General features: G+C 42.3%; 2 protein-coding genes across 12 annotated transcripts in view; one reads left to right on the top strand and one right to left on the bottom strand.

The window, feature by feature from the left end:
* CCT6B (chaperonin containing TCP1 subunit 6B) overlaps positions 1 to 12,700 on the top strand; it is a 46,368-nt gene that overhangs the window by 9,722 nt on the left and 23,946 nt on the right. For 5 of the 11 annotated variants that reach the window (XR_011493709.1, XM_070482777.1, XM_070482776.1 and 2 more), the window contains exons 1-4: positions 2,484 to 4,429; positions 6,675 to 6,738; positions 7,300 to 7,434; positions 10,736 to 10,909. Coding sequence is in view for 10 of the 11 variants with exons in the window: in XM_070482777.1 (XP_070338878.1) it covers positions 4,158 to 4,429; positions 6,675 to 6,738; positions 7,300 to 7,434; positions 10,736 to 10,909 (645 nt within the window). In the remaining variant the exon portion in view is untranslated. Of the gene's footprint in view, positions 1 to 2,483; positions 4,430 to 6,674; positions 6,739 to 7,299; positions 7,435 to 10,735; positions 10,910 to 12,700 lie in introns of those variants that run through there. The other 6 variants (XM_070482780.1, XM_070482781.1, XM_070482784.1 and 3 more) reach the window with 3 other exon arrangements.
* On the bottom strand, positions 2,996 to 4,114 carry ZNF830 (zinc finger protein 830). The gene has a single exon (XM_014862199.3). The coding sequence runs from the start codon at positions 4,112 to 4,114 to the stop codon at positions 2,996 to 2,998; it is 1,119 nt and encodes a 372-aa protein (XP_014717685.1).

Below are 12,700 nucleotides of genomic sequence, written 5' to 3'. Positions count from 1 at the left end.
CGTGGAGGATCAGGAAGGATCCAGTAACCCCTGTAGCTATTTAACAGATCCCAGATCCAACAAGGATTCACTTGATTTTGGTCAGGACCCCACCACTCATGCTCTGTATCCCAGAGCATTGGGAACAGATTTTGAGACCTTTCTGGCCCTCCTAAAAACCCGATGGGGTTTAGATTTAGTAACACATATCTGGCACTCCTTAAGCTCTCCTTTACCTGTGTTACAATTAAGAACTCAACAACCTCAAGGATACTTGTTAACTTAAAGTTCCAACTCCTCAGAGTAAGGCATTCAAGACCCTCCACAAAGTTTCACAAGCTACCTTTCCAATCATAACTTCCCCTGTTGTCAGGAATGATCACTCTGCCTAGGTAAATTGGTCTGCTCCCTACTTCCTGAGCATGTTTTATTTTTCCACCTCATCCCTTTCTCTTTAAATCTGCACTATTTATGGTGGCCGTTAGTCACACATGGCTGGTGAGTACCTGAAATGTGGCCAATCCAAACTGAGATATGCTGTTAGATACATCAATTTAAAAGATGTACGACCCCTAAAATGTAAAATATTTCATTAAGAACTGGGCCCACCCTTCAAGCCCATCTTTGTACTTTCTCATATTCTGAAATAATAAAGCAGCAAATGATACAAAACTGAATAAATGTGGTGTCATACATTTGAGGCAGGTAATGCCCTCGTCATCAAACTGAAATGACTATCAACTATCAGCTGACACCTCAAGAAAGCAGACTTCTTGCCAAAGGCAGCATAATTAATATGCTCAATAAGTGTTAGATAACTTTTAGGCACCCACAGTAAAAACCCCCAAAATCCTTGAATTCCATCTTTATCCCTGTTTTTCTTCTACTTCTAGTTACTAAAATGTTAGCTCTTCCTGTGAAATTCTTTCAACCCTATTCCTTTTTTCTCAATCCATACCTAATCAGAGTATTGGTCACCTCGCTTTAAAATCTAGTTTACAAGTAGTCTCTCAGCTTCCTTTTCCCCTACCATGTTCATTACATCCTATATACTGCAACTGAAATAATCTTCCATGACATTTTTTTGCACATATAATTCTTCGCTCAAAAACCTCCACTTTTCCCACATTGCCTACAGGAAAAATTTCTTGTCTAGCATTCAAAATTTTTTCATACCCTATCTCTTGGTCCTCTCCTTCATAAAACCTGGGCTTTAGGGAAACTAGGCTGAGTTTATGTAGAGCACTTAGAACCTTGCCTGGTCTATTCTGTAAGAACTACATAAATCTCAGCTGTTTTATTACTGCTCACTTTTATTTGCATAGGCTATATCCATTTCTCTTTTTTTTGGTGAGGAAGATTGGCCCTGAGCTAACATCTATTGCCAATCTTCCTCTTTTTTTTTTCTCTCTCCCCCAAAGCCCCAGTACCTAGTTATAGGTCATTCTAGTTCTCCTATGTGGGATGCTGCCAGAGCATGGCTTGACGAACAGTGCGTAGGTCTGCACCCAGGATCTGAACTGGCAAACCCCAGGCCACGAAAGCAGAGCATGAGAACTTAACCACTTGGCCACAGAGCTGGCCCCGCAGCATGCATTTCTGTGCCCCGGAACACTGCTAATTCCTTTTTCCTATTTAAATACCTCTATCTCCAAAGGGAGGAGTGATTTAAACTATCAATGACAATCACAAGCCGATTGCCACTCCTGGAGAAAACAACTTCTATATCCTTCCTTCAATAGACAGAAGCTGTTAACTCTGAACTCTAATTTACAACAAAATGTAATAACATTTAAGATTGGATGGAATATAAATAAAATGTAACATTTTTTTTTAAAGATTGGCACCTACCAACTGTGGCCAATCTTTTTTTTTCTTTTTTCTGCTTTATCTCCCCAAATCCCCCCTGGTACATAGTTGTATATCTTAGTTGCAGGTCCTTCTAGTTGTGGCATATGGGACGCTGCCTCAATGTGACCTGACGAGTGGTGCTATGTCCGCGCCCAAGATCCGAACCCTGGGCCGCCGCAGCAGAGTGCGTGAACTTAACCACTTGGCCACGGGGCCAGCCCCTAGCATTTCTTTCATACAGTAGATAGTAAAGTTGTGGAAGGCATTATTTAAAGAAAAAACAAAGCCTGAAAAGATAAATATGACTTCTGGATTTAGGGCAGTGGCTCTCCAACTTTGGTGTATGTTAGAATAACCTGGAAATCTTTCAAAACTAATACAGATGCCTGAGCCCCACTCCAGATTTACTGACTCTCTTCAATGGTAGGGCTCGGGCACATGAATTCCTTAAAAGCTTCATAGGTGATTCATGTGCATCTTTTTAAAGCTTCATAGGTTATCTTCAGGTGCACCTACATCTGGGAATCACTGGTTTAATCAAGAGAAACTTGGGGTTAAGGAGGCTGCTCATGTTTGCCACGTATTTTACACCACATTCTCCTTGAGCATGTTTATGAAACAGAAACAGAATACTCGGAGAACGAATTAGCCCCGAATGACTTACGTGTTTATGAGTAGTGTTCTTAAAAACAAAAATGCAAAAACAAAACAACCCTCTCCCCCCCAACCCTCTTGAGTTTGATTTAGGGGATCAGAAAAGACAAAGCCATATACAACCCAAATACCACACTTGGTTTTCATCTAAAAGCTTGTCTGTTGGTCTGATTTCTATTAATTTGTAAGTTTCAAAACAGAATTACTTGAGTAAATATATATTTAACTATGTACAATATTTACAGTTTACAGGTTTTACAACGGAAAAGTGTACATTTAAATCCGTAGGTGTGTGAAAAAGCTGGCATTTTAGTATAATACTTGAAAAATTTCAAAAAAACTTTTACCTCAAAAATATTTTACACTGGTTTCCCAAAGTACTATCTTCACATGCTCATTGTCTCTTAACAACCCAGTTAGGTTACCAAATCTCCAAGCATGGCGGAACCGATATCACATCGAGAGACGCACTTTTTACACAATCACAGAGGATGCAGAAGTCTTGGAAACCCTATAACAAAGCCCCTTTCACCCTCCAATCCTGAGACAACAAATCCTGTAGCTCTCCCTCATCATCGCTGTCAACGTTCTCCTCTTCCTTTTTCTGCAGTTCTTTTATGGTCAAAACCTCTTTCAGCTTATTCTTTATTTCATCCTGGCGATTCCGCAGCTTTTCCACCCGACGGTAACACTCTATCTGCTCATCGATCTCCCCAATCTGCCGGTCCAACCGTCCCTCCTCATCCTCTTCAGCAACGATGGCTTCGGAAATCGTGTTGACCTGCCTCATGGCTTTTTGAAATTCGTCCCACTCTTTGTCCATCTGATCCTTGGGGGCATCAACCTTTCGTACCCTCGCATCTATCTCGGGGTCGTCGAAAAAACCTTCCGGTAACGCTTCCGCGGTGTTTTCTCTCCTTTCCACTACTTTTTCATGTATTTCCGCTTTCTCAATAGACCCTGAATGAGGAATTAAAGGGGCCTTGGGAGGATTTGTGTCCGCGAAATCCCTTGGCAGCCTGCTACTTGTTGCCTCCCGCGAGGAGGAAAGCGAGTATTCCCTGCCCCGTGCGTCGGAAGGCTGCTTGCTGGCGTCCCCTCTTTTTCCTTCTCCTCCTCCCCCCTCCTCCTCCTCCTCGTCTTCATCTTCATAATCAGGGAGTAAACCGAGTCCCGAAGCCTTACTGAGGGCAGCTCTAGCAGACTCCTTTCCTGCTTTGTCAAATTTGGTGGGCAAGGCGGACGTGGAGGGCTGTACCTGAGGCACGGCGGAGGCCTTCGCTCTTTTGGCGTCTTGGCTCTCCGCATCCGGCGCCCTCCTCTTGGCCGGCTGAGGCCCTGCGCTGGCGGACGGGCCCTGGGCGGCTTCCCTCGCGCCTTTCACCTCGGCCACCTTCTCTCGGTGCTGCTTTCCCAGGACGTGAGTCTGCCACAGGAGCTCGCTCTTCACCGGGGTGTTACACAGGGCGCAGCTCAGCTGCCCCAAACGGTTGTACTTCGCGAATGGAGATTCTATGCGTTTCCGGTTGGTGCTCAGACGCTGCTTCTCCTTCATCAACCGCCGTAGTTCATCCTGATTCACCACTCGCTTCCCTGCCGAGGTCCTACCGGAGGCGGAGGAGGACGCCATCTTTGCGCCCTGGCCCAAGGCGAGCCTGGCTTCCGTCCCGGCGATGCCTGATAACGTCACTTCCTCTCCGGGCGGGGATTGGCTGAGGCTCGGGAGCGTGAGCCGGCGCGCGGCTTTGCATCTGAGTCGCGGCTGCGGCGGCTGCTGGTGGCTCGCTGGCTCTCTCAGCGCTCCGGCCATGGCTGCAATAAAGGCGCTCAACTCCAGGGCGGAGGTGGCGCGGGCCCAGGCGGCCTTGGCCGTCAACATAAGCGCCGCCCGAGGGCTGCAGGACGTGCTGCGGACCAACTTGGGTCCCAAGGGCACCATGAAAATGTGAGGCGGCGGTTGGAGCGGCGGTTAGGGCGCCGGGCTTTGCTGGGGGTCGGGGCCCGCCCCGAGGCCCACGTTCCTTGGAGAGGGCGGCGCGGTGTGGACGCACCTGTGGGCCTGGTTCCCCGCAGCCTCACTCCGGCCCTGCGGTCATCCCTGGCTTGGTGGCGGAGCAGGAGAAACGCCTCCCCGAGGAAAGGGCCCCACGAGGAGGGCTGTGTCCCCCGCCCCACCCCCATTCGAGATGGTTCATCTGCAGTTAGTTCATTTAGTGTCTCTCATGAAACAGAGGCCATCCAAGTCCCCTGCTCTTTGAGACTACATGCACTTAGTTTTGGTTTTGTATAGCGGTGTGTTGTAGTGGAGAGGGAACGGGCTTTGGAGCCTGGCAGGCTTGGGTTCAAATACAAGTTCCCCTTCCAGCTATGAGTCCTGAGACAAGTCACTTGAACACTCTGCCTGCAGGTCTTCATGTCTAGTCATCCTTTCAGCATATGTTTATTTAGCACCGTTATTTTCTTTAGAAGAGACTGAGGGAGACTAGTGAGGGCAAAAAGGTGTAAGAGGAGAGAGAGGCTCAGAGGAATGAGCTAAATAATTTTAACAGTAAAAGAGGACACTTAGGTAGTAACTGGGATGCTGGGAATACAGATGACAAGATACGGTTTCTGTTCTTAAGGAGATCCGGTAAAGACGAATGTGCTAAATATATATTTAGATAGATATATGATTATTCTGAGGGAAGGGCCTAATTACTGATGGGAGAAGGAGAAAGGAGAAGCGTCTCAACTTTTTTTGTGGACTCTTATTCAGAGCCTCATTTACTATATATTTTTTTGAAAACTCCACCTGAAATTGACATAAGGTTGAAGAAATTCACGTGAACAGTTCGGTGGCATTTAGTACTTTCACGCTTATGAAATCACCACCTCCTTTACCTTTAACCACAATCACCTGACTGACTACAGCCTGTCATCCTTTCAAAAAATGCTGTCTTTTAGAAAAAGTATTTTATTGAGGTCATATTGGTTTATAATATTGTGCAATTTCAGGTGTACATTATTATTATATATCAGTTTCTGCACAGACTACATCTTGCTCACCCCTCAGAGTCTAGTTTTTATCTGTCACCATACTTCCCCCTGCCACCACCACTAATCTGTTCTCCTTATCCGTGTGTTTATCTTCCACATATGAGTGAAGTCATGCTGTGTGTGTCTTTCTCTGCCTGGCTTATTTCTCTTAATGTAATACCCTTAAGGTCCATCCATGTTGTTGCAAATGGGACGATTTTGTCTTTTTTTATGGCTGAGTAGTATTCCGTTGTATATATATACCACATCTTCTTTATCCATTCATCAGTTGTTGGACACTTTTGATAAGAGTCTTGAAAAATAAGTTAGAGTGCACCAGTTGGAGAAGGGAGTAAAGGCCTTCTAGATAGAGTAACTTTAGGAACAAGATAGCACCGTGGTATAAATCCAGCAGAAACAAAACCGAATGATGTATTTGAGGGAACCACGAGATTTGCCCACAAGATTTCACTTAGTAGATGAGGCAGAAGAAATAGATATTACCCATATTGGGAAAGGTCAACTATGCCATTGTTAAATATTTTGGATTTTACCTCAGAGCTGTTGGATAACATGAAAATCATTGAAAGATTTTTGATCAGGCAACTGATTGAGTCATATTACCTTTTAGAAAGATATGTGCAGTGTAGTGGGTAGATTCAAATTCAGAGATATCAGGATTCTAAGTAGGCCAGACTACAGATGATGATGACTGGAAATGGAGAGGACGGGGTAGATTCAAGAGACATTTAGGTTGTAGAATTTATAGAGCTTGATGATCTAATAAATGTAAGGGATGAGGGAAGAAACTAAGTTGAGAGAATGAATGGTAACATTTCACCAAAATAAGAAACCTGCAGGAACTTTACAAATTTGTAGTGTGTAGAGTTCCAAGTACTCTTCTTTGACCAAACCGCGGTTCACAACTCTTCAATTGCTCTTATCCTTCGACTTGAAAATGCTCCATTTGGAATGAAATCGCCATAGCAGTCCATCTGGGAGAAGTGATTCTGTGGGCCGCAAATGGTGGTGCTTGCCGTGGTACCTCCCCACGGCACGATGGGAATTTTCCAAGCCCAGTTCCCTTTAGTGAGGATGGTGGAGTGGCAAGCACTGGGAGTGTCTCGCTTGACTCTTGCCACATGAAGTTAATAACATCACTGTTTTGTGAACAGGCTTGTTTCTGGTGCGGGTGACATCAAACTCACCAAAGACGGCAATGTGCTGCTCCATGAGATGGTGAGCTGATGCTGCTGACTTTAATAAGCCTTAATTGAGAATATAGCACAATTTGTATATCTTGAAGCCAAGGCTGTCAGTTAAATACTGCAATTATGAGCTATGCTTGTTAGATTGTTGGATTAAACCTCAATAACAGTTTTTAAGCTGTTTTCAAATCTTTGTTTAGTTCAAGCAGTAGCTTAGGGATACTTCCAAATTAGTTACATCTTTTAAAGGCACTGAGTTATGTTCTTTGTAATCATGGAAAAATAAAAAATCCTTTGCAATTTTAGTAAATATATTCGTCTTTGAGATTGAAGGATTTAATCTTATTTTCGAAATGTTGTTGAGTTCTGAAGCAAAGACTCTTATAAAATGTTCAAACCTCATTCGTTCTAAATGTTTAACTTTTGGTCCTGACATTTATTAAGTATTGATGATACAAAACTTGTGAACTTGTAGAATGAATTTTATGTCATTTCTTGATTTTACTGTTGACCCTTAGGTTATCTTGTTTTTGGCGAACTATTCCTTTATCTTATTCTGTCTCTTTTTTAATCTGTTGCTTACTTTTTCCAGCAAATTCAACACCCAACAGCTTCCTTGATAGCAAAAGTAGCAACAGCCCAGGATGACGTTACAGGAGATGGTACTACTTCCAATGTTCTAATTATTGGAGAGTTACTAAAGCAAGCTGATCTTTACATTTCCGAGGTATTAGAATTTCATAGAATTCACATTCATGCGGTACTTTTTTTTAATGGGAAGTTTTTTTTCTAGTGAAGTGGTTTAATTTTAGAGGGGAAAAGTTAACTTTTATCAAGATATTGTTAGATAATTATAAATGGAAATAAGAACTTTTGTCAAAATAATGCCTTTCATTGGAATTATATACCTCTTTTTAAAATGAAATATTTAAGATACATAAAAAGGTAAAAAGTTAGTCATGTACCCATGACTAATGACCTAAGAAAGAAAACATCACTGATAAAGTTGAAACCAAATTATGCACTTTGTGAAAAATAACTGGAGAAAAATTGTTGAAGGTTGTCCACATTGTGAATTTACCTATTTTCTAGTTTTATTTCCCTTTATAAACCATCTGCTCTTGCCAGACTCCTCCGTTCACCAGCATCTGAAATCACTGTATACATTTCTACCTCTGTGCCTTTGTTCAGTCTCTATTCTTGTCTTAACATTACTCATCTGTCTTCTCTAATTATTTGAAATTTTCCTCTTTTTTGAGGAAGATTAGCCCTGAGGTAACTACTGCAAATCCTCCTCTTTTTGCTGAGGAAGACTGGCCCTGAGCTAACATTCGTGCCCATCTTCCTCCACTTTGTATGTGGGACGCCTACCACAGCATGGCTTTTTCCAAGCAGTGCCATGTCCACACCCGGAATCTGAACCGGTGAACCCTGGGCCGCCGAAAAGCGGAACGTGTGAACTTAACCGCTGTGCCACTGGGCCGGCCCCGTGAAATTTTCCTCTTTTAAGTTCTATTTCAGCAAAGCATAACCCGGTCAAAGAGCTAAAATTATTACTTCTTTGTGTTTCACTGTTATTGGGAATTCTCTGTTAATTCAGTACCTGCAACTTAACTCAGGATGCTTTTGGCTATAAACAGCAGAAACTTGACTAAAAGTCACTTAAACAATAAAGAAATTATCTCCTGTAACAGAATATAGATAAGGCAGGCTTCCAGGGTTGGTTGATTAAAAAATTCAGTCACTCATCAAATACCCAGGTCCTTTCTGTCTCTTAGCTCTTCCACTTAGAGTGTGTTTCATCATAAAGGTTATGTCCATCCTGAATATAAGACTGTCAGAGGAAATCAGGGCGACCTGCTTCCCTTAGCAACCCTCAGCAGGAGAGGGCGAGAAAAACTGTTCACCCAAATATGGAATATAAGTTCTTCCTTTATATGATTGGGCCAACTTTGGTTATATGTCCATCCCAGACCAATAACGGTTTTTAGGGGAATTGACTTAATCTAATCAGGATCCAGCCCTTGAGCTAGGGATAGGGTCAGCCTCCTCTGAAGCACTGGAGGAAGAGAGATACCTAATCAAAATTAGGGTTGGGATAGGAAGAAGGAAGTTAGACAAGGGGCAGATGCTGACAGACATTGACATAATTATGAAACTGTGTGGCAGTACAGTGATAGGGCTAGGCACAGGATGTGATGGAAACACTGAGGAGGGAGGGATGTCCTAAACTCGCCTGAGGTAGTCAGGAAGCACTTTCTGGAGGAAATAAGGCCTGGGCTAAATCTTCAGGATGAGAGGAGTGAGCCAGACTAAGGAGGGAGGAGTAGGGAGGGAGCCTGATGAAAGAGTGAGGGGTAGGGAGAAGGGCATTCCAGGCAGCAGGAACAGCAGGAGCAAAGGCACAGAGAAGAGAAGCAATGTGGTATGTGTGGGGAGCTACAAGCAGTTTGGTGTTGGTGGAGGGGACAGTGACGTGGACAGTAGTGAACAGGCTGGGGAAGAAGGTGGGAGCCAGATCACGGAGGGCCTGTAGTATACCAGCCACGAAGGAGCATGTTCATACTAACATATTCATGAGTGATAGGGTCAGATTGGCATTTAAATATTTGGGGGACAGTTTTAAGGGAGTCGAGACTGGAGGTTTTCATAGTAGTCCAGTGAGAACTTGTGAGGTCCTAGACCCAGGAAATATTTTGAAAATGGTTAATGACACAGGCTGTGGAGTCAGGCCTTGTGGGTTTAAGTCCTGGCTCCACCTCTTACTAGCCTGGTAATCTAAGGCAAATTACATTACCCCTTTAAGCCTCAGTTTCCTCATCTGTGCAACAAGAATAATACCACCCACTTCATAGTGTTGAGAGGAATAATTAAATAATATATGTAAAGCCCTTTAGAATAGTGCCTGGCAGAAATGCTCAATAAATGTCAACTTTTAAAAATTATTATAGGACTGATGTAAAGGAATGGAGGAAGGGAATAAATTAGACCTAGTTCTAGCTTCAATAAGTTTTATGTATTATTTTTCAGAATAAACAATAGTGTTTTTTAAGAAAAAATGTTTTTGTTATAATGTCAGAGCTACAGAACAGTATAAGAATATTCCAAAGAATAATATTTCTCTCTCTTTCAAATGTATATGTAGTAATGTACATATTTTTTTCTGAATGGTATAAGAATAAGTTGCAGACAAGATGATCTAAATATTTGTGTATATTTCTAAGCCAGGGAATTCTCTTATATAACACAGTATAGTGATCAAAACCAGGAAATTAGTATTAACATTCACACACTGATACGGTACTCTTATCTAATCTGCAGATTTTATTCAAGTTTCATCACTTGTCCCGATAGTGTCCTTTATAGCAGAAGAAAATCTAGGTTCGTTCAACGGATTGGTTGTCATGTCCCTTTCGTCTCCTTTAAGCTGGAGTAGTTCCCGAGCCATCTTTTGTGTTTCATGACATTGCTACTTTTAGAATACAGGCCAGTTATTTTGTAGAAAGTCCCTCAATTTGGATTTGTCTGTTTTCTCGTAATTAGACTCGGGTCATGAACTTTTGGCAGGAATGCCGTAGACGTGCGGTAGTGTTCTAATGCAGCATATCAGGAGGCACGTGATGTCTATTTGTCCCATTACTGTGGTGTTAAGACTGAACATCAGCGAAGGTGGTATCTGTCTGCCACTCTTCAAATAAGTGCTGGTTTTTTGCATTAAAAGGAGTCTTGTCTTTTGTGCCCATTCAGAAGGGCACCACATGACAACGTGTCATAATTTTCAGAAATAGAAAGGACTTTTGTAGTTTTTTGCAGTGGACTTAGAATTTTTCTGTAAGCTTGAGATTGTTTCAAATATGAAGCACTGAAACATTACTTTTATAAATTAACATGCATGTACTTATAATTAGTGGCATTGATGTGGGTAACATTACTTTTTTTGGACATACCTATTAATGGGAGAGGATGGTTGCTTTTACACTGGATGACTTATATATTTGATAATTTATAGTTTTATGTTGATGTAATAGGGCCTGCACCCTAGAATAATAGCTGAAGGATTTGAAGCTGCGAAGATAAAAGCACTTGAAGTTTTGGAACAAGTTAAAGTTAAAAAAGAGATGAAAAGAGAAATGCTCTTAGATGTGGCTAGAACATCTCTACGAACTAAAGTTCATGCTGACCTGGCTGATGTCTTAACAGAGGTATGTGATTGAGCTTTTGCATTCAGCACGAGTATAGCCAAACACATGGTGATAGTTTTCTTTTTCCTATAAGATAATCAGCTATTGCATGTGGCTCTTTTGGAAGTAAAATAAAATATGGAAGACAAACATTGCTGGTCTTACTTACAGACTAGATCTGATTGGTGAGCACAGTGTGAGCTCTCATGTGAAGCCTTCTCTTAAGTTAACTTGAAAGGTGGAAGGGGCTTGGCTGCCTATGGATCATCCTGCGTGGAAGCCATTCCACGGCTGTGGGGTGATGGACTGGTCTCTGAAACCCAGAGGTCCACACTTACTATGTGAGGTGACACATGGGGAAGCTGGTTTGGTAGCATGCCTTGTAGTTAAGGCTACCACCTTAATGAAGCATGATTGACCTGATAATATTCACATCTGGGAAACGCATATTTGTTTTGTTTATTTCTAACTGTAGAATGTGTGTAATATAAGGACAAGATTGGGTATTTTGGGAAGGCTTTTATCAGGTGGCTATAGTTTGATGATGTCATCATTGTTCCTCAGCTTTGCAGTTTCTTTTTTTTTTTTAAAGATTGGCCCTGAGTTAACATCTGTTACCAATCTTCCTCTCTTTTTTTCCTCCACAAAGCCCCCCAGTATATAGTTGTATACTCTAGTTGTAGGTCCTTATGGTTGTGCTGTGTGGGACGCCGCCTCAGTCTGGCCTGATGAGCGGTACTAGGTCCGCACTCAGGATCTGAACCCGCAAAACCCTGGGCCGCCAAATCGGAGCGCGCGAACTTAACCACTCAGCTACGGGACTGACCCCTGCAGTTTCTGAAACTTGAATTTATTAGTTTATCAGGAATGATGAGGTTATAACAACCAAATTCACAAGTCATCGACATATGAATCAGAACGCTGTCTTACTAATTTGCTTTGAGAAATATAAATACCAAATGGACTGGAACACCTGAATTGTTTCTGGTCAATTCTCTTTATCAGTAGGAAACCTACTTGGGAAATCAAATTAAGATTAGAGAGTTTCTTGCTGAGCAGAGTCCAAATAAAGACTCTGCTGGATTTTCTGCTATTGCAGTACATATGTCAAGTGGCCCAGCCTCTTTGTGCTCTCTGGTTAGGGCCCATTCTCTTCTGGAGTTACAGAAACACTGATACTTTCACCATGATTCCCTAGGCACCAAACCCAAATATCATGTTACCTCAGGCCGACTTTCCTAAAATACAGTTTTTTTGCTTTATTTATATTGTGGAATGGTTATACTGTAGCTCTTAATTTCTGTAGTCAGTTATTTTCATGTTACTTTCTGAGCTAAGCAATAGGATGTGTTGTACTATGCTTCTCAAATTGCATGTCCCTGGGGATATTTGGCAGACTAGATAAGACATGTCTTTCTGGAGTGTTAATTTTACTTTATGATTTTGGGGAAAAGCATTATTTTCACATTAAAACAAACCTGTATATTATGGTTTGATATGGAAACTTTTCATGATAAAACACAAAACTTAAAAATTTTTTGTTGTTGGGGGCCAGCCCCTTGGCCAAGTGGTTAAGTTCGCACACATGCTCTGCTTTGGTGGCCCAGGGTTTCACCAGTTCGAATCCTGGGCACGGACATGGCACTGCTCATCAGGCCATGCTGAGGCGGCGTCCCACGTGCCACAACTAGAAGGACCCACAACTAAAAATACACAACTATGTATCTGGCGGCTTTGGGAAAAAAAGGAAAAATAAAAAATTTTTTGTTGTTATAACCAGCAAAAAAGCTCTTCCCTTAGATTACATTTCCT

This window comes from Equus asinus, chromosome 13 (assembly GCF_041296235.1).
Source record: "Equus asinus isolate D_3611 breed Donkey chromosome 13, EquAss-T2T_v2, whole genome shotgun sequence".
Classification (NCBI taxonomy): domain Eukaryota; kingdom Metazoa; phylum Chordata; class Mammalia; order Perissodactyla; family Equidae; genus Equus; species Equus asinus.
The sequence above is the reverse complement of the archived record's forward strand: the minus strand, read 5'-3'. Positions and strand labels throughout refer to the sequence as shown.